The sequence below is a fragment of the Haemorhous mexicanus genome, chromosome Z, assembly GCF_027477595.1.
Source record: "Haemorhous mexicanus isolate bHaeMex1 chromosome Z, bHaeMex1.pri, whole genome shotgun sequence".
Taxonomy (NCBI): Eukaryota; Metazoa; Chordata; class Aves; order Passeriformes; family Fringillidae; genus Haemorhous; species Haemorhous mexicanus.
Window position 1 is genome coordinate 21,199,569 of NC_082381.1, and position 23,085 is coordinate 21,222,653.

Sequence of the window (23,085 nt, forward strand, 5' to 3'; positions counted from 1 at the left end):
GCCTTCATGGCCTGCGCTGCAAACCTGTATACAGAGCAAAGGTCAGGTCACGCCGGGAGCACTGGCCCTGGCCACAAGGGCGTGGGAAGGACAGGGCGACTGAGACCTGTTGGGCTTCGTGGGAAGGCGGTGTTCCTCCCGGCAGGCTCTCCAGAAGTTCTCAATCTCTTCTGGCATCTGCTCTGTGGTGGCAAAAACTTGGAAGAGCAGAGCCACAAACAGGTGGGGGGAATAAGCGACCACTGCGTCATGCCACTCGGGCATGTGGGCAGTCTTCCACAGCACCACAGTTGCCTGCAAAGGAGAAAGCAGCCCGAGGCAGCACTCAGTGCCGAGGCGTCCGTGTGGCAGGGCCCGAGGGGAGGCGCAGTGGAAGCAGCCGGCCTGCTGCCCCCAAGCCTGCCCCTAGGCCGGCTTTCAGCCCAGCGCCAGAGGCAGGGAACTGCAGGACAGGGAGAAAGCACGGAGAGGTGACCTGGAGGCTGAGCAAAGGCCAGTTCCAGAAACTCACAGCCAGGGCAAAGATGGCCTCGTTATCCCCGCTGCAGAAGAAGGTGCTGCACAGTGGCCTGTCCTCCAGCACAGACAGCAGCTCTGGAAGCACCTTCCGCCCTGCGTATGGCGACGAGCCGATGGTTCTCCACATCAGCACAGCAGCTCTGTGGGAGCAGAGCTGCGCGTCAGCACCGTGCCCCGCTGGGCTGCGTGGGGCCGGGTGACAGAGCAGCCCCAGGCCCTGAGAGGTAGGGGGGGAGCATGGCAGCAGGCTGAGGAAACAGAGGGGTCCCAAGGTCCTGGAGCTGTCTGCCTGTCTGGCAGACCCCGCTGGACCGGCCGTCCTGGGGCAGGGGCCCTACGGGCCGGCCAGCGCTGAGCTCTGGAGGCAGTTGTGCTCTCTACCTGTCACAGGTTGGGGCACAGCGCAGGAGGCTCATCACCACATTAGCGGGGTGCTCTTCAGCCAGGCTCAGGATGTTTGTTTTCAGCCCAGCGTCCACGGTGACACGGGACACGAGGGTCTGGTGAATGTCCCTCACCATGGCTGGCACCTGGAGAAGGCATGGGGTAGACCTGGAGTGCTATCCAAAGGCAGCAACTTCTCCCGCTTTGCCCGAGAAGTGCTTGCCTTCCCACCCCCTTGTGCTAGCCTCGATGGCTGAGGGGGCCCAGCAGATGTGGCCTGAGGGGCCACACGAGCCTGGGAGGCCTTCAGCCTGGCCCAAGGCTGCTTACCTGCTGCTGCTGAGAAGAAAAAAAATCCTGAGTGGGAGCAGGAATCGCAGTGCAAGTGGGCGTGCTGTCAGCCTTTGAGATGGCCCAAGTGCTCTGCGTCCTTGGCCTACCGGTGTTTGTGGTGGCCATGCTCTCACTCAGGGCCGTGACAGCCTCCGCCCTGCCCTCAGCTGTTGCCCGGTCAGAGTCTGCTGTGCGCTCAGGGGACGCTGAGCTGACATCAGGCTCTGCCCGCAGCTGGGCCGTGCCCTCGTTGGCCGTGGCGCTGGTCTTTCTGCGCCCAACCCGCAGGAACCTGCGCAGCGCCTGCAGCAGAAGGAAGGGCGGGAAGAGAGGAACGTTCCATGGTCCGCTCCAAGCGCAGTGCCGGGCCGAGCAGTGCCAGCAGGCCTGGCCCAGGTGGGGATGGCCCCAGGTACCTGCGCTGCTCTGCGGAAGCGGCCGCCAGCGGGGTCCTGCTCTTGCGTCCCATCCTTCCCTGCATCTGGCAAAGAGCGAGTGCGGCCAGAGCTGAAGGGCTGCTGAACAGGCCGGAGAACACAGCCCAGCCCTGCGCTCCCCAGGCAGGGACAGCCCCCAGGTGCTCAGGAGAGCGAGCACGGCCGCCGGGGGGCTGTCCCAGCCCCTCTTCTGCCCTGTCCATGGGCACATCCACAGGGGCAGGGATGGGATGGGGCCAGGCCGGCGGCAGGTACCAGCCCTGCAGCCCGCCTCTGCCACTCACCGTCCTGCAGTGGCTGCACCTGCTCCGGCTCTGCAGGCTGCTGTGCTGGGGAGGCTGCAGGGCCTTTCTTTTTCTTCCCCTGAAGCACCTGGAAAAGCCTGAGCACTCTGCCCGCCATCCCCTTTTCAGACCTCCAGGACACCTTGGAGACAGGTGCCTCAGCAAAGGTCTGATTGGGCGAGTGCCGCAGTCGCGCCTCCCAGGTGCCTGAGACAGAGGAGCCTCCGGAAGGCTACAGGACAGCACGTCCTGCACTCTGTTCTCGAGGGCTCCTGCCACAAGAACAGGAGACTCCTCGTGAACAGTGGAGGTGACTAAGTCCTATGGCCTGGCCACAAGGCCACTGCGCACAGGGATGGGAGATGACTCGGAAAAGCTCCGAGTCACCAAGTCCCGCAGTCTGTCTGCAAGGCCAGCCACAGGAGGAACAATTTGGAAAAGCTCCAGGCCAGCGACGAATGAGCCGGCTGTGTGGGGCTCCTCACAGCACAGCTCTGGCACGTCCTGTATCCTCACGTGCACGGAGCACTGAGGCCTTGCCTCGTCACCGCCAGCACCCACGTCACCACGTGTCACAAAGGGACCTTGCACACCCCGTTCCATTCCGTTCCATGGTAACTGTGCTGTGCCGTGTCAGCAAGGGCCTTTGGACAAGCTGCCAAGTGCTCTGGGGCAACGCCCAGCCAAGCCAAAGTGCCTCCGATTGGAAGGAATCCCTTGCCCCAAGTGTCTAAGACAGCCTTGGCCACACCAAGACTGGCCAAGGGCACAGGGAAGGACTCTGCACGATGCCTGGCCAGCAGAGCCCAGCTAACTGCTGGCCCTGGAGCAGAGCAGCAATCCAGCAAGCAAGAGGCAAATGCATCTTACCAAGAGTTAAAACACAGCAGACAGGGGAGACGGCATTCATGCGTGCATAAAGGCCTCTGAATTCCCAGATCCCCAAGAGAGCTTTGGGGCTCTTGGCTGGACAGAAAGGATCCGGCTCAGGCCTGTGCTCAAAGGTGGGGAAAAATCCCTGCTGCAGATGCTTGCTTTGGTCTCTGCAGGCCCAGGGGGATGCCAAAGCTGCTCTTGCCATCCTTCCCCTGCCCCTCTGCCAAGGGCAAGGGGTCTCAAGGACTAAAGGAAACACAGGGAGTCAAAGGGAGACAGCTGCACCTATCTGGCTGGGGGCTCCTAGGGAAGCAGTTTCCTTGGGAATCCAGCCCCTCCCTCCAAGGGCATTTCCCCAAATGCCTACATGTCCTGGGGAACACCAAGACACCCTTAAGAAACCCTGGCAAGGCTGAATTGCTTGTGCTCCTTGCAGCACAGGCACTGCAGCTGTGTGGGAATCCACAAAATCAGAGGGTTTTGGGAATGCTGCAAAAGGCAGGCCTCAGAGACAACAGAACTGTGATTAGAGCTAAGCAGTAGCCATGAGATAGGTCAGCAGAAAAATTATTGAAAATGTAGAAAAGCAAGGACAAATAGAACTATTGTCTGTGTATTAACGCTTGTCTAGGATAACTTCCTAAGCTGCAGAAAAGTTGATCTAGCAAGATGTTCGGAAGTTTGAAGCTTCATAATGGAGCTCTGTGCATTGTCTTTTAAGGCTTACAAGCAGGCATTGTATTTGAAATAAGCAGGCATTGTCTTAACTAATGGCACGTGTGCCTATAGCAGTTGGATGGAACCACTGTCAATATGCTTCTGCTTTGTGTGATTGGTCAAAAAGCTTCTCAAGTAAGTTGTAACATTGAGTTCTTGGTCTGCTGCCTGGGATGTGAGCTGCTGGCACCTTCCCGTTGTCAGAACCATGTAGCGAGAGTGATGCTGAAAAATAGAACAGCTCAAGGCATGTTCCACAGCAGTCCCGTCCTGTTGGTGATTTGTACGTAGACCCCCAGCCGGCCATAGGTGGCCGCTTTAGGCTAACAGGACACAGCACATCTACTGAAAGCCAGTTTTTCCTTGGCTACCTTCATTCTTCTTATGACCATCCATTCATCCATTCATCCATTCATCCATTTCTCCTTGCAGGAGAATTGTGAGCTTCCCCACATCAGCAATACTCTTCTTTTATCCAAGCAGGGCATCATGAAGAAAGCTTTCTATGCTCCATAGTCCTAACTAAATAAAGCCTTGCCAAGAAAACCTCACAACATTACATTTCCTATCTATGGCTCAGCTCCTCTTAAAACTCAGGGCATGGCGGAAGCTCTCCCTAAAGGGGATGATCCATCCCCTTTTTCCCTCCTTGTGCTGGTGTTCAGCGGGCTCCCAGGATGAAGGAAGCGAGAGAATCTTGTTTCCATGTTTCAGAAGGCAGATTTATTCTTTTATGATCTATCTTCTATAAAAATGATATATTAGCAGTATTGTAAATGAATAGAAGCAAGGATTTCATCAGAAGGCTTGCAAGGAAAGGGCAAGAATGGAATGAAAATAGAATCTTGTGACTGAGCAGACAGCCTGAGACAGCTGGACTGCCATTGACTGTGATTAATTAGAAACAACCTCATGAGACCAATCAAAGATGCCACCTGTTGCATTCCACAGCAGCAGATCGTTATTGCTTCCATTTTCTTCCTGAGACCTCTCAGCCTCTCAAGAGAAAAATCCTGGCAAAGGGATTTTTCAGAAAATGTCATGGCTACACCACCTCTCAGCTGGCGGGGCACAAGGGCCTCCTCAGGCGCAGGCATCTCCTCTCCGCTCTTCCTGCACTTGCTTTCCCCAGTTCAGGCAAGCAAAGCTGCTTGGCTCAGGACGTTCTTTGGGCTTCTGAAAGGGGCCTGGCCACTTAGCTAGAGCAAGGCAAGGAAGGGAGTCTTAAAACACTCGGCAATCTTGAGAGTTTTATTGTCACTCCGGCTGAAACAAAGTATCCCCTGGCTACTTCTGCCTCTTTAGCATTCGGTCCTGCAGGTGGCCTGCTCAGGCTGAGAGCTCTCAGCGCCTGCAGGGTCCAGTTCTGCTGCAGCCCAGCTTAAATCCTTGCCACCGGCTTGCTGCCTTCCTGCGGATAGGAATGTAGGACAGACAGGCTCCAAGCAAACATTCCGAGGCCAAGCTGTGCAGAGGAAACAAGTGAAACCAAGCGAGTGAGCGAGCACCAGCGCCACAGGACAGACAGCATGGAAGAGTGCAGGACCAGAGCCTAAGGAGTGCGGGGACACCAGCAGGCAGTTCCCTTCCCATGCTCGTTCTTCTCCTCTGTGTTGTGGCAGCAGCAGCAATCCAGCAAGCAAAAGGCAAACGCATCTTGCCAAGAGTTAAAACACAGCAGACCGGGCAGACGGCATTCATGCGTGCATAAAGGCCTCTGAATTCCCAGATGCCCAAGAGAGCTTTGGGTCTCTTGGCTGGACAGAAAGGATCCAGCTCAGGCCTGTGCTCAAAGGTGGGGAACAATCCCTGCTGCAGATGCTTGCTTTGGTCTCTGCAGGCCCAGGCGGATGCCAAAGCTGCTCTTGCCATCCTTCCCCTGCCCCTCTGCCAAGGGCAAGGGGCCTCAAGGACTAAAGGAAACACAGGGAGTCAAAGGGAGACAGCTGCACCTACCTGGCTGGGGGCTCCTAGGGAAGCAGTTTCCTTGGGAATCAAGCCCTTCCCTTCCAAGGGCATTTCCCCAAATGCCTGCATGTCCTGGGGAACACCAAGACACCCTTAAGAAACCCTGGCAAGGCTGAATTGCTTGTGCTCCTTGCAGCACAGGCTCTCCAGCTGGAGATCATCTTCCTTCCGCCCAGTCTGTTTCCACGCGTCGCTTGGGGCGCGCAGCCCCGGGCCCCTCTGAACGCCAGCTGCCCGCTGCCTCTGCACGTTCCTGAGCTCCTGCCTCTCTCTCAGGGCAGCCAAGCCAGGCTGTTGCCAGCCAGGGAGCGGAGCCCTGTTCCCACAGGAGGCTCTCTTGAGCCCCTTGCGGGATGCTCCGCCATGGACGCAGCACTTCTCCTGCCCGCCCAGAAGGCGCTTGGGAGAGCAGAGCACAAGCTGGCTGTCTCCGGGCCCAGTATGTCCCAAAGAGAGGGGCAGGAAGACGCAGCGGCTCCTTCGCAGCCATGCCCAGGAGAGATTTGGAGGGGTCCCCTCCCTCTGCCCTCACTTGCTTGGGTTTCTGACTGGGCCTGAGGCAGGGCCTTTGATTCCTCACTTGTGGGGAGACCAGAGCTGCCAGAAGCGCACCGAGCCTGCAGGCGCTGCCTGACAGCGTGGTGGCCACTGGGACTCAGCGCCTCTGTGTCTCAGCCGCTCTGCTGCTGCTGCTGCTGCTGCTGCTGCTTTTAGGCAAAGCCAAAGCTCACTTTTAGGCCACGATGCTCTCTGGTTCTGCCCTCTTCCTGCCCCTGGGCAGGGATGGAGCATTGCTGTGATTTCAGGAAGCTCTTTGTGAAAAACTTCCATTATTGCCAGCTCCTCTGCCCTCCATAGATGCTTGCCAGGGAATCCCTCACAGCTGGCTTCAGAGCATACTCAAGCTGGCTCTTCTAAAACCCAGGGTCCTTGTCCCCTCAGCCTGCTCAGCATGACCTTCAACTCCATGGTGCTGTGCAACTGAACCAGCAGGACAGGGACCTTTGCAGCCTTGTTAGCGTTCAGGAGCACATAATCACGAGAAATGATTATATGCTGGTGCTTTTATTGAAGAGCTCTGGGTGTCAGGGGTAAAGACCCAAATCTGACTCCAACATGGGTTCGGGATGGATATGCTTTTATATTCTATCCTTACATAACGTTCATGTTAATAAACTTACATTGTTCTATAGTATACATAGATTTCAACCAAGCATAGCCACCTTAGACTAGGAACATACAGTTTCTCATTGTTCTTCTTATGATTACAGAATAATTACTTTAATTACTACTACTTACGCAGGTAAAACACAAGGCTTAACATTTCAGAGTTTATCTTAGCGTTTTCTAGGGTGCCACTATCAGCCTGAGCTGCCCTTCTTACTCTGTGGCCGTGCACAGCACACAGCGTGAAAAAGAATGGCAGCAGGGCCCTGCGTGTCCCCGGGCTCAGGATTTGTGCTGCTTCAGCTTCACAGACACGCTTTTAAAGTGAAAAAGCCAAACTGTTTATTAAGGGAAGGCAAAGCAAAGGGGTGGACTGGGAGGCAAAAAAGGGGATGGGCAGGGCCTGGGGGCTGCAGGGAGGGAGGGAGGGAGGGAGGGAGGAAGCTTCCAAGAAGGAGGGAGATGACAGGAGCTCCTGGAGCTTCCCACAGGCTCAGCTGTGACCAACAAGAGCTGTGCCTGGAGCTCTGCAGGTGGTCTCCTCTTCAATGGGAGCTGGGGGTCGCCAAAGGACACGGGTTCTTCTGATCCTGCAGACGAAGTTCGGCAGATCTTGCGTCGAACGTCAGCTGGATATATTGGTTTATGAAGGAGGGGCACTCGCATTCCCTCAGGGCTTGAAGGGCTGGAAAAGAGAGGAACAGAGCCAAGGTCAGAGGCCAGATTACAGGAATGCAGGGAATCCCTCCTGCCAGGGCCATCCCAGCCGGCTCTTGCCGTGGCCAGAATGGGTGTGGAGACAAGGGCTTCAGCCTCGGCTCCCCGCCGTGTCCCTGAAAGCTGTCCGGGCTCTGTCCCCGCTGCCCCTCATCCGCGCAGGGAGCAGAGCCCTCCGTAGCCCGGGCAGGGATTGTAGCTGCAGGGCTGGGATTTGCAGCTGGCCTCACTCACCCTCACTGAGGACCTGGAGCTCCTCCTTCTGCCCCATGGTGAGCACTCCGGCGACCCCTGGCAAGACAGAGCCCGTGGTGGCCCCAGGCGGCACAGCTGCCCGACAGGGGTGCTGCCAGCCCTATGGCGGCACGCCCTCCTGCCCGGGCAGGGCTCCCGCCGGGCGCTGCCGCCCAAGGCCGTGGGAGGGCAGAGGAAGCACCAAGGGCGGGCAGGGCTCCAGCGGCCTGGCCGTGGCTGTCGCTGCCGGGGCAGCAGCCGGGCCGAGGGGCAGGGAGGGACACCGAGCTCGTGGCTCACCGATGAACCTGATGGCGGCCTGTCGCAGGGGCTTCTGTGGGCTCTGCAGGTACGGCAGGGCCCAGCGCAGGTGCTCGGCTGCTCGGCTCTCATCCTCCAGCAGCTGCGGGGAGCGCCGGGAGGGAAGGCTCAGCGCGGGCTCTGCCCCTCGGCCGGGCGCTCCCTGCGCCCGGCACCGGCTGAGCCGGCCCACGTGGCCCGGTGCAGGGAGCGTCATGTGGGGCACAGGCTGCAGCCCCGGGTGCAGCGCTAGGCAGGGGAACAGCTGCCAGCCCCCCACACTGAGCCCTGGTGGCAGGAGGCTTCTCCAGCCTGCGGCTGGGGCTTCCTGGCTCTCCTTACCAGGCGCTCGGCAAACTTCATCCGCTGCTCCTTCCTCAGCAGCTCCTCCAGGTCCCTCCTCCTCTGGAAGCGGGCTGCACAAAGCAGGGCTTGGAAAGCGGCCTGGAGAGCAGCCAAGAGCCGCAGGTGGTACCAGAGCCCAAGGCACCAGAGCCCAGGCCATGCCTGTGCCAAGGCCAGGGGAGGTGGGAGCCCGCCAGCTGCCAGGGCAGGAGGCAGCCGAGAGCCTTCCCAGGGCTGCAGCAGCATCATCACACAAAACCTCACCTTTGCCACACGTCGCTTCTCATCATGCCAGCGCAAGAAGAGAGGGAGCAGGCTCCGGCTGACGATTCTCGTGAGAGGCTTTTCCCCCTCTTCCACTGCCAGCTGCATCACCCTGCAGAAGAGCTTCATGGAGAGCAGCTGCACAATTCTGTTGTCCTGGAGGAAAGGAAAAGACCTCAGCACCAACTACTGCGGGCCCATCAGGGCAGAGGCCCAAAGCCACACCAGGCACAAAATTTCTGGGCAGCGTCCAGTGCCCTTGGCGGGGAGCACAGAGCCTTACATTGTCAAAGTGTGGCAGGAGTGGCTCGGCCAGCTCCAGGGCGGTGACGCTGGCTATCCTGAGGTCTTTCTCCTGGAGCACTTGTGCGAGCACAAAGAGGGTCATCCCGACCATGTCTGCATCTGAATCTGCCAGCTGCTCCAACAGGTGTTGATACAGGCCGCGTATTCCTCCGCCCTGTGTGCAAGACGAGGCCGTGCTGTGAAGCCCAGGACAGCTGCAGCACCAACAGCTGCTTGGGGCACTTGGGCAGCCAAAGTGGGGAGGCAGGAGAGCTGGGAGCAGCTGCCTCTGCTGCCAAAGGCCAGCCAAGCCCAAAGGTCTGCCTTCCCCCGCCCCACGCTGCCAGCACGGCTTCAGCCACTGCCCCTTCTCACCAGCGAGGGCTCCTGGCTGAGCACCACCAGGCCTCTGAGCACCAGGCGCAGCCTGTCCCTGCACTGGCTGGGCAGGTGCCTGGACACAAGCGCCAGGGCCCTGGGACCGTGTTGGCTCAAGTCCAAACACTCCAGGACCTGAAAGGCACAGGGCAGTGTCAGGGCAGCCGGCTGGCAGGAGCCCAGAACGGCACAGGGCCGGGCCCAGGCGGCAGCAGCGGGTGTGGGGCAGCATCCCAGGTGGCTGCAGCTACCAGAGGCCAGAGAGCTGGGAGGCAGCTCAGCCAGGCAGTGCTGGCCATCAGGCTCACCTCCACAAAGAAGGTCAGGGAGGGCAGATCCCAGCGGGGCTGCTTCCCCATGAGCAGGTTGAGCAGGCGCAAGGCGATGCCGGAAGACAAGGGGGTCAAGCTACGGCACATCCTGGCAGGGGGAAAAAGGCAGCAAAGCCCTGAGGTAGGCAGGCAAACCTCTGCCAGGACTGACTCACAGAGGTGTGATCTTTCTGCAGCAGCCTGCGAGAGGATGTGGCCGCTTGGGGAGGCGGCTGCTCCTGGGCACCCTCCTCTCCCAGCCTTTTCCAGTCTGCTCGGCTGGCCCTCGGTGACAAGGCCCTCTTACCCACAACCACGGGCACTGTGTGGGGCACTCTGGGCACAGGGCAGAAACGCTGGCAGTGGCGGGGAGAAGGGGGTCTCACCTGGCCAGCAGAACCACTGCATAGCTCTGGGTGTCGGCACAGAGCAGGGTGTCCCAGACCCGCCTGCGCTCCAGAGCCACCAGTTTCTCCTCAAAGTCCAGTTGGCAGAGCAGAGCCTTCATGGCCTGCGCTGCAAACCTGTATACAGAGCAAAGGCCAGGTCACGCCGAGAGCACTGGCCCTGGCCACAAGGGCGTGGGAAGGACAGGGCGACTGAGACCTGTTGGCCTTCGTGGGAAGGCGGTGTTCCTCCCGGCAGGATCTCCAGAAGTTCTCAATCTCTTCTGGCATCTGCTCTGTGGTGGCAAAAACTTGGAAGAGCAGAGCCACAAACAGGTGGGGGGAATAAAAGACCACTGCGTCGTGCCACTCGGGCATGTGGGCAGTCTTCCACAGCACCACAGTTGCCTGCAAAGGAGAAAGCAGCCCGAGGCAGCACTCAGTGCCGAGGCGTCAGTGTGGCAGGGCCCGAGGGGAGGCGCAGTGGAAGCAGCCGGCCTGCTGCCCCCAAGCCTGCCCCTAGGCCGGCTTTCAGCCCAGCGCCAGAGGCAGGGAACTGCAGGACAGGGAGAAAGCACGGAGAGGTGACCTGGAGGCTGAGCAAAGGCCAGTTCCAGAAACTCACAGCCAGGGCAAAGATGGCCTCGTTATCTCCGCTGCAGAAGAAGGTGCTGCACTGCGGCCTGTCCTCCAGCACAGACAGCAGCTCTGGAAGCACCTTCCGCCCTGCGTATGGCGACGAGCCGATGGTTCTCCACATCAGCACAGCAGCTCTGTGGGAGCAGAGCTGCGCGTCAGCACCGTGCCCCGCTGGGCTGCGTGGGGCCGGGTGACAGAGCCCCGGGCCCTGAGAGGTAGGGGGGGAGCATGGCAGCAGGCTGAGGAAACAGAGGGGTCCCAAGGTCCTGGAGCTGTCTGCCTGTCTGGCAGACCCCGCTGGACAGGCTGTACAGGGGCAGGGGCCCTACGGGCCGGCCAGCGCTGAGCTCTGGAGGCAGTTGTGCTCTCTACCTGTCACAGGTTGGGGCACAGCGCAGGAGGCTCATCACCACATTAGCGGGGTGCTCTTCAGCCAGGCTCAGGATGTTTGTTTTCAGCCCAGCGTCCACGGTGACACGGGACACGAGGGTCTGGTGAATGTCCCTCACCATGGCTGGCACCTGGAGAAGGCATGGGGTAGACCTGGAGTGCTATCCAAAGGCAGCAACTTCTGCCGCTTTGCCCGAGAAGTGCTTGCCTTCCCACCCCCTTGTGCTAGCCTCGATGGCTGAGGGGGCCCAGCAGACGTGGCCTGAGGGGCCACACGATCCTGGGAGGCCTTCGGCCCCGGCCCAAGGCTGCTTACCTGCTGCGGCTGAGAAGAAAAAATATCCTGAGTGGGAGCAGGAATCGCAGTGCAAGTGGGCGTGCTGTCAGCCTTTGAGATGGCCCAAGTGCTCTGCGTCCTCGGCCTACCGGTGCTTGTGGTGGCCATGCTCTCACTCAGGGCCGTGACAGCCTCCGCCCTGCCCTCAGCTGTTGCCCGGTCGGAGTCTGCTGTGCGCTCAGGGGACGCTGAGCTGACATCAGGCTCTGCCCGCAGCTGGGCCGTGCCCTCGTTGGCCGTGGCGCTGGTCTTTCTGCGCCCAACCCGCAGGAACCTGCGCAGCGCCTGCAGCAGAAGGAAGGGCGGGAAGAGAGGAACGTTCCATGGTCCGCTCCAAGCGCAGTGCCGGGCCGAGCAGTGCCAGCAGGCCTGGCCCAGGTGGGGATGGCCCCAGGTACCTGCGCTGCTCTGCGGAAGCGGCCGCCAGCGGGGTCCTGCTCTTGCGTCCCATCCTTCCCTGCATCTGGCAAAGAGCGAGTGCGGCCAGAGCTGAAGGGCTGCTGAACAGGCCGGAGAACACAGCCCAGCCCTGCGCTCCCCAGGCAGGGACAGCCCCCAGGTGCTCAGGAGAGCGAGCACGGCCGCCGGGGGGCTGTCCCAGCCCCTCTTCTGCCCTGTCCATGGGCACATCCACAGGGGCAGGGATGGGATGGGGCCAGGCCGGCGGCAGGTACCAGCCCTGCAGCCCGCCTCTGCCACTCACCGTCCTGCAGTGGCTGCACCTGCTCCGGCTCTGCAGGCTGCTGTGCTGGGGAGGCTGCAGGGCCTTTCTTTTTCTTCCCCTGAAGCACCTGGAAAAGCCTGAGCACTCTGCCCGCCATCCCCTTTTCAGACCTCCAGGACACCTTGGAGACAGGTGCCTCAGCAAAGGTCTGATTGGGCGAGTGCCGCAGTCGCGCCTCCCAAGTTCCTGAGACAGAGGAGCCTCCGGAAGGCTACAGGACAGCACGTCCTGCACTCTGTTCTCGAGGGCTCCTGCCACAAGAACAGGAGACTCCTCGTGAACAGTGGAGGTCAGTGAGTCCTATGGCCTAGCCACAAGGCCACTGGCCACAGGGATGGGAGATGCCTCAGTAAAGTTCCGAGTCACCAAGTCCCGCAGTCTGGCCGCAAGGCCAGCTGCAGGAGGAACGATTTGGCAAAGCTCCGGGTCAGCGACGAATGAGCTGGCTGGGTGGGGCTCCTCACAGCACAGCTCTGGCACGTCCTGTATCCTCACGTGCACCAAGCACTGAGGCGTTGCCTCGACACCACCAGCACCCACGTCACCACATGTCACAAAGGGCCCTTGCACACCCCGTTCCATTCCGTTCCATGGTAACCGTGCTGCACTGTGTCAGCAAGGGCACTTGGACACGCTGCCAAGTGCTCTGGGGCCACCCCCACCAAAGCCAAAGTGCCTCTGATTGGAAGGAATCCCTTGTCCCAAGTGTCTAAGACAGGCTGGGCACCACCAAGACCGGCAGAGTGCTCAGGGAAGGACTGTCCACAGTGCCTGGCCAGCACAGCCCAGCTCGCTGCTGGCCCTGGAGCAGAGCAGCTTCCAGCAAGAAGGAGGCAAACACATCTTGCCAAGAGCTAGAGGAGATGGCATTAATGCGTGCATAGAGGCCTTTGAATTCACAGCTCCCCAAGAGAGCTTTGGGGCTCTTGGCTGGACAGAAATGATCCGGCTCAGACCTGTGCTCAAAGGTGGGGAACAAACCCTGCTGCAGGTGCTTGCTTTGGTCTCTGCAGGCCCAGGCAGATGCCAAAGCTGCTTTCCCATCCTTCCCCTGCCCCTCTGCCAAGTGCAAGGGGCCTCAAGGACTAAAGGAAACACAGGGAGTCAAAGGGAGACAGCTGCACCTACCAGGCCGGGGACTGCTGGGGAAGCAGTTTCCTTGGGAATCAAGCCCTTCTCTTCCAAGGGCTTTTCCCCAAATGCCTACATGTCCTGGGGAACACCAAGACACCCTTAAGAAACCCTGGCAAGGCTGAATTGCTGGTAGCTCCTTGCAGCACAGGCACTGCAGCTGTGTGGGAATCCACAAAATCAGAGGGTTTTGGGAATGCTGCAAAAGGCAGGCCTCCGAGACAACAGAACTGTGATTAAAGCTAAGCAGTAGCCATGAGATAGGTCAGCAGAAAAATTTTTTAAAATGTAGAAAAGCAAGGACAAATAGAACTATTGTCTGTGTATTAACGCTTGTCTAGGATAACTTCCTAAGCTGCAGAAAAGTTGATCTAGCAAGATGTTCGGAAGTTTGAAGCTTCATAATGGAGCTCTGTGCATTGTCTTTTAAGGCTTACAAGCAGGCATTGTATTTGAAATAAGCAGGCATTGTCTTAACTAATGGCACGTGTGCCTATAGCAGTTGGATGGAACCACTGTCAATATGCTTCTGCTTTGTGTGATTGCTCAAAAAGCTTCTCAAGTAAGTTGTAACATTGAGTTCTTGGTCTGCTGCCTGGGATGTGAGCTGCTGGCACCTTCCCGTTGTCAGAACCATGTAGCGAGAGTGATGCTGAAAAACAAAACAGCTCAAGGCACGTTCCACAGCAGTCCCGTCCTGTTGGTGATTTGTACGTAGACCCCCAGCCGGCCATAGGTGGCCGCTTCAGGCTAACAGGACACAGCACATCTACTGAAAGCCAGTTTTTCCTTGGCTACCTTCATTCTTCTTATGACCATCCATTCATCCATTCATCCATTCATCCATTTCTCCTTGCAGGAGAATTGTGAGCTTCCCCACATCAGCAATACTCTTCTTTTATCCAAGCAGGGCATCATGAAGAAAGCTTTCTATGCTCCATAGTCCTAACTAAATAAAGCCTTGCCAAGAAAACCTCACAACATTACATTTCCTATCTATGGCTAAGCTCCTCTTAAAACTCAGGGCATGGCGGAAGCTCTCCCTAACGAGGATGATCCATTCCCTTTTTCCCTCCTTGTGCTGGTGTTCAGCGGGCTCCCAGGATGAAGGAAGCGAGAGAATCTTGTTTCCATGTTTCAGAAGGCAGATTTATTCTTTTATGATCTACCTTCTATAAAAATGATATATTAGCAGTATTGTAAATGAATAGAAGCAAGGATTTCATCAGAAGGCTTGCAAGGAAAGGGCAAGAATGGAATGAAAATAGAATCTTGTGACTGAGCAGACAGCCTGAGACAGCTGGACTGCCATTGACTGTGATTAATTAGAAACAACCTCATGAGACCAATCAAAGATGCCACCTGTTGCATTCCACAGCAGCAGATCGTTATTGCTTACATTTTCTTCCTGAGATCTCTCAGCCTCTCAGGAGAAAAATCCTGGCAAAGGGATTTTTCAGAAAATGTCATGGCTACACCACCTCTCAGCTGGCGGGGCACAAGGGCCTCTTCAGGTGCAGGCATCTCCTCTCCACTCTTCCTGCACTTGCTTTCCCCAGTTCAGGCAAGCAAAGCTGCTTGGCTCAGGACGTTCTTTGGGCTTCTGAAAGGGGCCTGGCCACTTAGCTAGAGCAGGGCAAGGAAGGGAGTCTTAAAACACTCGGCATTCTTGAGAGTTTTATTGTCACTCCAGCTGAAACAAAGTATCCCCTGGCTACTTCTGCCTCTTTAGCATTCGGTCCTGCAGGTGGCCTGCTCAGGCTGAGAGCTCTCAGCGCCTGCAGGGTCCAGTTCTGCTGCAGCCTAGCTCTTCCTCTCACAGCTTGATTTTATAATTACAATTCTTTCATTTCTACTTCAAAGATACTTCAGAGCTTGTCTAAATTAACAATATTCTCCTCTAAGCTAATCAATCCTTGATTGTCTAAGCTATCTACCTTCTATAGTCCTACAAAGTCGCTCCCTATGTGTCCTAAATTTTTGAAAATTTTACCTAAAATGAAAAATTTTATTTTTGTAAAAAATCCAACAGAGCTTTCAATGAAACCTAACTTACACCTAAACTAACCTAAGCTAAGCTAAACTATCACCTAAACTAGCAAATTACAAAAGCCTTTGATTTCCTATCTACAGCCCAGCTCCTCTTTAAACTCAGGGCATGGCTGAAACTCTGCTTGATGATGACACATCCCCTCCTCCCTCCTCTCCGCTGGCGGCGCACAAGGGCCTCCTCAGGCGCAGGCGTCTCCTCTCCAATCTTCCTGCACTTGCTTGGCTGAGGTGATCAGAGCAGCCAGGCTGGAGGCAGGATGGCCTGAGGTCACAAAGGGATGCTGCCCAGAGGAAAAAGAAAACAAAGAAAGGAAGCCTTACTTTCCAGGATCACATCCTCATGGGCTCAAGCAGGACTCCTTGGCTACCAGAAAGACACACCAAGAGCAAGCATCGAGGGCAGCATGTGCTCCTGCGCCTTCCTGTCCTGGCACCCGTCTCAGCCTTGTGGCCCACACTCCTCCTCATCCCTTCGTGCAGGCGTCCTCAGCTGACAGGGCTTTTTGGCCCTTTGCTTTTTCTTACCTGCAGGAGTTCCTGGGCAGACCAGCGCCTGTCCTCGTCTGCCTGCAGGCAGCAGCGGAGAAAGTCGCGCAGGAGAGCCGAGTGGTGCTTGGGGTTCTGCAGTTTTGGGGGCCCGTTCCTTTCTATCAGTTCAAAAACCTACAGCACACGGATGCAAGAGGACACTAGAGCTGCTCCTTTGCTAGCCGCATCAGCTCTCTCCACACAGAGCCCTCTTTCTAAGCTGCACCTTACCCTGAGACGGGCTTCCCGCTGGTAAGGAGCTTCCCCTTCCACCATTTCCAGCCCCATGATCCCCAGGGACCAGATGTCCACTTTGGGGCCGTAGGCTTCTCCTCTCACCACCTCCGGTGCCATCCAGCTGGGAGTGCCGACGCGGGAGCTGCGCTTGCTGCGCTCAGGACTGAGCTGAGCGCAGAGGCCAAAGTCAGCTGCGGAGAACAGCAAAGCCTGTCAAAGCCAGCTACCACTGGCCAAGCAGCCAAAAGGATTGCCCACTCCAAGCCTGGCAAGGAGATGCTGAATCTAGCTGAAAGAGCAGCTGAGCACTCCTTGCACGGGGCTGGAGCCAGGGAAAGAAGGCATCGGCCACTTCAAAAACACCCCGGCCATTCACGCGCTGGCCGAGCGGCGCTCCTGGCCGAGTGGCACTCACCAAAAGGCAGCCCCAGAGCACAGGCTGCAAATGCCGCACACAAGCAGGGATACCCACCCAACTTGACGGATCCATCCATGCCCACAAGAATGTTGCCGCTTTTGATGTCTCTGTGGATGACTTGGCGGCAATGAAGGAAATGCAGTCCTTGCAGGCACTGAGAGAGAAAAAGGAGGGAGGGAAAGTTAACGTGCAGGATCTGATTTCATACCACCAGAAAGGAAAGAGCTCGACGGGATGGACTGCTTTCTCATGAGAATTGGGAGCTAGGGTGCAGCATCATGGTGCTTCTCCTCTGTCTTGTGACAGCAGCAGCAGCAAAAGAAAGCTGAGAGCAAGAAATCTCTGCTGTCCTTAACCTCCAGCTAACAAGCAGCGTCCTGGGCAGGCCCGAGGAAGCACAAGTGGGATGCCTCACCTCCCGACAGACAGCGCCTATCTGTCCTTCCTCCAGGTACACTGCCCGGAGCACATCAAACAAGGTGCCGCCGTCCATGAACTCCATGGCCAGCCAAAGCTCTGCATCCACCAGGTAGCTGGAAGAAGAAAACCACGGCATGGACAGAGAGCAATGGCCACTGCTCAGTCACCCGAGGGCCTGAGCCAGGCTTTTGCCAGTGCTCTCCAAGCTACGTGTGCCGCAAGAGATTCTTGAACAGCAGGTCAACCTCCTCCCACCCTCTGGAGATGAGCAGAGAAATCATCATCACCAGCTCCGTTCTCTGCCACTGACCAAAGGGCATTGTCTCTTCTGGCTTGCACTAGCTCATTGCCATGACAATATGCCAACCTGTCAAAGTAGGAGACGATATTGCGATGCCTGTTGTCCCTCATGGCCAGGATTTCAATGGCAGCCAGCTCCTCGGACATCTCCTCCCCAAGCGACATGATCTTGATGGCCACCTAAGATGACATGGGCGACGGTTACCTTGAGAAGACGCAGCCTGCTCCAGATCACAAACGCAGACGTGGAGCGAGTGCTTGTGCGATGGGGCAGCCAGCTGTGCCAAAGTGCCTGGTTACTAGAACTGCAGAGCTCAGCAGAAGCACCAAAGCCCATCCCAAGTGCATTCTGCACCCTGAGCCTAGACGGTACTTCAGCGGAACAGCCTCTGCTGCAGACGTGGAGCGGCCAGCCAAAGCTGCAGACAGAGCTCGCAGCAGCGGGCAAAGCGCTCCAGAGCTGCAAAATGCCATGGGGCTCTTGGCACTTTACCTGTTGTCCGCTGCTGATGTCAAGGGCTTTATAAACAGCTCCAAACCCCCTAGAAAGAAAACAGCAGCAGAAAAAGCCCTTTAGCTCTGGCACGGAAAGCAAGCCTAGGCCGGAGATCTGCCCAGGCTGCCTGGACACCTTAGAAAATGCCCTCCGTTGCCTCTCTTTTTCAGCGCATCACTCTGTGAGCCCTCTGCCAATGCAGGGCAGGGTGCCCGAGGGAACACTAAGGTCCAGCATGAAGACCAAGGGCCGCTGCAAATCTCCAAGGCATGCGCCCAGTTTGGTCACTTCCAAACCTAAGGGGAACTCTCTTTTTGCGTGGGTGTGCATGCATGTGTGTGTCAAGAAATTGAGAACAATTCTGGCCAGAACACTGTCTTGGAGAATCTGACATTTCTTGGATGGCAAGGTGCTCTTTCAGGCCATAAAGCTGCACTGGCAGGGGGTGCTCCAGCTCCTGCTCCTCAGTGCTGCAAGCTAGACATTGCCAGCGTCAACTTGTCTTTGATGAGGACTTTGGATTGCTCTGACTGAGCAGTGCTGGCAGGCGACAGGAGGTAAAGCCAGAGTGTGACTGTGACTGGAGCTTGCCTGACTTCACACTTGATATTGCACCAGCCAAAGTCCTGGCCCGCGGTTTTGTGAAATGAGCTGACGTCACACACTTACCCTCGTCCGAGTTCTTCAAAGGCCGTGTATTTGCTCATTGGCTGGCCCACACTCACAATGCTCCCTGAAAGACAAAAGCAGGGCAGGGCGCTCACTTGCACGCAGAGACGCCGCTCCCCAGACCATCCCAAACGCAGGGCCACTGCCAGCAGCTCTGGGACCCTTGGCTTCCAGCTGCTGAGACCAGCTAGTGGGAGGGCCATCTTCTCCACCTTCCATCAGGTGGCCTTTCCTAGGAAGACTTCATTTCATTGAAGTACAGCTTGATAAGCCAAAATGATGAGCCCTTAAGAGCGGGGCCCAAAGAGGTAAGCAAGGGCCTTTGCAGCCTCTGCAGTCACACCCCCCATCACTGCCAGGGCCTCCTGGAAGCACAAAGTGTCTGAGCCGCACGAGGAGTAAGAACGAGAGCCAGAAAACAGCTGGGGCCAGAGAGCTCCCTGGGGCCTACACACTTGCTAGGTGCCAGCCTTCTGCTCCAGCAGAAACAATCTCTGCTTTTCTCTTTGGCACAGAAGGCAGCCCAGGCAGAGCCAAGCCAGGCCCAGCCGCCCTCACAGGCAACAGGAGCTCCCTGAGCGCTCCCGCGCTGCCTCCAAGCACAACAACAGGTTCTGCAGAGGGGCTGAAGGGCCTCTGAGACCGGGGAGAACTTCTGGCACGACCCGCACCGAGACACGCACACAGCGCACGGCTCTGGCAGACGAGAAATACACCAGACGTACTCAGTGTCTTCGGGCCCTGCTCCTCTCTCGTCTCGGGCTGCTGGGCTGCGCCGCTGGATGAAGTGCCAGCAGCGGAGGGCGAGCTGGCTGCTGCAGGCCATGCTGCTCCGGCGGCACCAGGCTGAATTGCAGAGCGGGTGTTGAGCTGGGACAAGAAAGGATTGCCTGTCAGAAGGGCGGCTGGCCCAGAGGCCCCGCGGAACGCAGGGCACAAGCTAGGCCTTCGGAAGATTCCGTCAGCCATTGGGCCCTTTCCCGTGTTCCCTTCTCCAAGGCAATGGGAAAAGCACAAAGGCTATTTTGATCCAGCCCCTCATGGCCACCTCCATGCTCCATTTTTCAGCTTTTCTGACAGAGACTGGCAACAAGGTAGAGATGGGGCTGTGAAGATCCAGAAAGAGACCAGAGCATGGCCCCTGAGCCTTGCTGCTTTCCTCCTCCTGTGTTTTCCCGGGCAATGAAACCGCCCTGGAGTTGGCATGCATCTGTCTGCTCAGAAACCCGGAGCATGTCCCTTCTCTGATCTCTTTCATGGATTTCCCCTCTCTATGTCAGGCTTTAGGGAGCGGCCCTTCGGAGCCGCCTTCCAGCCCTGGCCAGACGCACCCGCCCTTTACAATGCAGAGCTGACAAGGAATCTCCTCTCCAAACTCCGCTCTGACCGCGTGGAAGCCCAGCGCAGCCTACATTGTGCGTGCAGCTAATTAGTCTGTGGAGAGGGCAGGTGCCCTCCAGGGGCCGCTGGCTCCCAAATACCCCGCAAGGCTGTCAGCTGCGGCTTTGGGCCGCTCTGCCCGCTGACCACGGGCAGCCTGCACTGACAATGGGCACAAGGAGCTGACTTCTGCCCTGGGAAGAATGGAATGCTGCCTCTTCTCTGATGCCAAGAGACATTCTCAGGCCCTCTCGGCATCCCAGCAAAGTGATGCTTGAAGGTCAAAGCTCAGAAGCCGTTGGCCAGGCCTCCCTGGCTTGCCTGAAGCGGCACTACGCTGCAGGCACGCAGCCCCCAGCATCTTCAGCCGCCAGCAACGAGGCCTGCTCCATCCAAGCCTTGAAGCTTGGCCCTGCACCAAAGGCAGTGCCAAGCTCAGCTGCCACTTACTGGCTCTGCACGTTCAGGCTGTGGAGGGACAACAGCTGGAGGCTTGATGTTCCTTTGCTCCTCTTCAGCCTCTTCCTCAGTAACAGAGGGAGCCAGAGGAGCCGCTGACCCTGCTGTTGAGCCCTGCAGACAGACACAAGTGAGAGAGACAGGCAAGAGCCAGTCCCTGAGGAGCTGCTTTCTGCTGAGCTGGGAAAGGGAAGGGCAAACCATACACTTTGATGCAAGTGGGACTCTGAGTCATGAAAAGCCCAGGAAGATGGCTGAATCAGGTGCTACTCCATCTTGCTGTGCATTTGAACTTCCCTGCTGCCTAGAAGCAGCAAGACACCTTGGAGCTGGCCCACTTGCCTTTCATCTCTTGAAAGGCTTTTTCCTTGGAAAATCAGCAAACAGCCAGTGCTCCCTTTGCTGCTGCTGATGCCAGCAGGCACTTGGCCTTTCTTTCAGCCTCCCACGCTGGCACTCCACTGCGCTCTCCTGCCAAAGGCCAAGCTGGCAGAATTGCCACACAATTCTCACACGCCGGCAAGGTCCCAGTTTCTTTTGCCACTCACCAAAGGACAGGCTCGTCTCCATCCGCGTGTCAGGTGACCTGCAGCCAGCGAGGGAAAAGGAACCAGAGGCCCTTAGAAAAGTGCCTGTGCCTGCGACTGCCACAGCACCAGTCAGTCCCAACAGAGAGCATTTGCCTTTCCCAGCATGCCTCCAGGAGAACAGCTCTTTCCCACAGCAAGCAAGAGGAAAACAAGGACGCTCGGGTAGGCTCTGTCTGCATTTGGGCCTCTCTTGCCAGGAGAGAAATAGAAACACGGCCATGGAAATGCCCCTTGTCCCTGAACAGTCTCAGCTTCCCTTGTGCCCAGCAGCTCAAGCAGCATTTTCCTCCTCTCTTTCCTGCATTTTACCTCGAGATTCTTTTCAATGGCATGCACTAATTCCCATCAATTGGCAGAAGAGAATAGCCCAGGAAAGTTTCCACAAAGGGCCCCCTTTGCTCTGGCAGCTCTCTGCTGAAGCAGCCCAGGAACTGCTCCCGGCTTCAGCAGCAAAGCCGAACTGCATTGCAGTTTGTGCTGCATGGCCAAGGGAATCACAAGCCTGGCACACCAGAAAAGGGTCGAGTAACACAGCCAAGGCCTCCAGGTGGCAGAATTTGGGGCAAACACTGCTTTCCTTCACTCCCGGAGAGAACCGCAGAGTTGGTAGAAGTGCTTCTGAGGATCTCTCCTCAGAGTCTGCAATTTGCAGCTTGTCTTGCTTGAAGCAGCAAGCCGAGGAAATGACAGACTCCACAGCCACGCACTCTCCCGGCGAGGGAGGGCAACCGCTGCAGGTTACGCTGCAAATCCTCCGTGCCTGCCGCCCAGTACAGATAGCCCCTTTCCAGCTGCTGCTGCTGGCAGGAGCTTGACCAAAGGGGTGGCATCTTCATGGCCATTTTGTTCCTAAATCAGCGGGGTCACTACTGCGGCATAAAGAGCAGAGCCAAGCAAAGGGCAGGTGATGCCAGCCCCAGGATGAACCTTTACTTACGAGTCAGCTGGGTCACGTAGTAGGCAGAATAGGCAAGAGAAAAGACAGTGCAAACCGTGGCACAGACTTGCCCGATCATTTTGGCAGCGCTGTGCGGGTTTGCACGCTGAATGCCACCCAAGGGAAAAGCAAGGCTCCTCTCGGGGTGCAGGCCGTCTGCTGAGAACTCCTTGATCACAAGGATCCTCCTGCAGGGAGCGAGCGCAAGAGCTGCTCTGGACAAGCAGGCCTTGTGCACACCGGGACAACGCTGTGCTGACGGCACTGTGACGTGGCACCGCTCCCTTGACCTCACAATGGCAGCTGGCTTTGTTGTGCCCAGCCAGCCAACCCCTCTGCAGAGCTGATGCGAAAGAAAGGCCTGGCAAGTTCTCCTCAGTCCTAAAGCAGCAGAAAATGACCTCACGCTCCATAAGGCATTGCTCACGGCATCCCAGGGGAGGCCAGAACAATGAGCCAGCCCTCCTAGCATCCAAGGAACCCAAGCAAACATGACTTTGGTTCCCAAAGCTTTGACTAAAAGCAAGTGTGCTTCTTCTAGGTGGCATCTTAGTTGCTTCTGAAAAGCCTCCCTTCTTCAATGACAAAAGAAGGGGGCAAAAGAAGCCAAGAGAATAAACGTCCAGGAGCATTGTAGGCTGCAGTGGCTTCTTGAGCATGTGGGTGCATGCTGACCTCCGCTCTGACTCGCTTTGGAGGCCGGCCTCCCTTTGCGGCAGGGAGACGCTGGCTTAGCTCTTGACGCAAAGCTCCTCTCGTCCTGCTTGCTGTTTCTCTGGCAACTGAAAGTCTCAGAACATCCGGAAGAGCTGTGCCGTGCTTCGTGCCACACCTGTGTTGTGTTGGAGCTCTGGCAGCAGCCTGCGGCTCACTGCTCTGCAATGGCCTGCAGATGTCGAGCCCTAAGGAGGCCCCTTTGGAACAGTCCAAAGCCGTAGGGTGACGGATGTTTGCCCAAGCTCCGTGCTCCCTGTGAGATTCCTTGCCGAGATTTGGGCAGCCACATCCCAGTACAAATGAGCTGCGGTCATTCCCTTCTCTCTCAAAATCTTGAGGCAGACCCAGGAGGCATCTTGAAAGTGGAAGAAAATACTGGGTGGGAGGGGGAAAAAGGTGCTCACAGCTGCTCTGCAAATCAGCTCTGTTCACCCGTGGAATCCCACTCCATGGCTAAGCTTGCTTTCCTGGGGACCCAGCATAGACGTGTCCTCTGATAACAGACAGTTCAGTGCCTTGAACGGAGCTTTACCCTGGGCTCTTCGCACTTGGAATGCTGAGGGTGGCATTTGAAAATCAATGCACTAGTTGAATGGCCCAGAACTACCTTGGAATTCTCTTGCTGAAACACTGCAGTTGTTGCCCAGAAGAGTTCCCTCCATTTGAAAGCATCTCATTTTCCCTGTTTCCAAGTCAGCTGACCTTCCCCAGCCAATTGGAGGGCTTAGAGAAGGAAGCATGATGTCTCAGTGTCTC

At 57.2% G+C, this 23,085-nt stretch overlaps 1 protein-coding gene across 1 annotated transcript; it reads right to left on the bottom strand.

Moving 5' to 3' along the window:
- Window positions 1-15,357: 15,357 nt before the first annotated feature.
- Window positions 15,358-21,691, bottom strand: LOC132322442 (serine/threonine-protein kinase PAK 3-like). Its single transcript, XM_059836934.1, has 12 exons — window positions 21,613-21,691; window positions 20,634-20,671; window positions 20,077-20,199; window positions 18,972-19,116; window positions 18,247-18,310; window positions 17,575-17,623; window positions 17,149-17,261; window positions 16,777-16,894; window positions 16,416-16,515; window positions 15,938-16,134; window positions 15,704-15,841; window positions 15,358-15,459 (listed from the first exon to the last, which is right to left on the bottom strand). The coding sequence occupies exons 1-12, from the start codon at window positions 21,689-21,691 to the stop codon at window positions 15,358-15,360; spliced, it is 1,266 nt and encodes a 421-aa protein (XP_059692917.1).
- Window positions 21,692-23,085: the final 1,394 nt, after the last annotated feature.

What these genes read in the sequence shown, in the direction of transcription:
- LOC132322442 (XM_059836934.1), bottom strand. Translation starts at nt 21,691, where the DNA reads ATGATCGGGCAAGTCTGTGCCACGGTTTGCACTGTCTTTTCTCTTGCC. An exon ending in GGAGACGAGCCTGTCCTTTG is followed by an intron (nt 20,200 to 20,633) that starts GTGAGTGGCAAA and finishes GTCTGTCTGCAG; the next exon opens with GGCTCAACAGCAGGGTCAGC. An exon ending in AGCCTGAACGTGCAGAGCCA is followed by an intron (nt 19,117 to 20,076) that starts GTAAGTGGCAGC and finishes TTCTTGTCCCAG; the next exon opens with CTCAACACCCGCTCTGCAAT.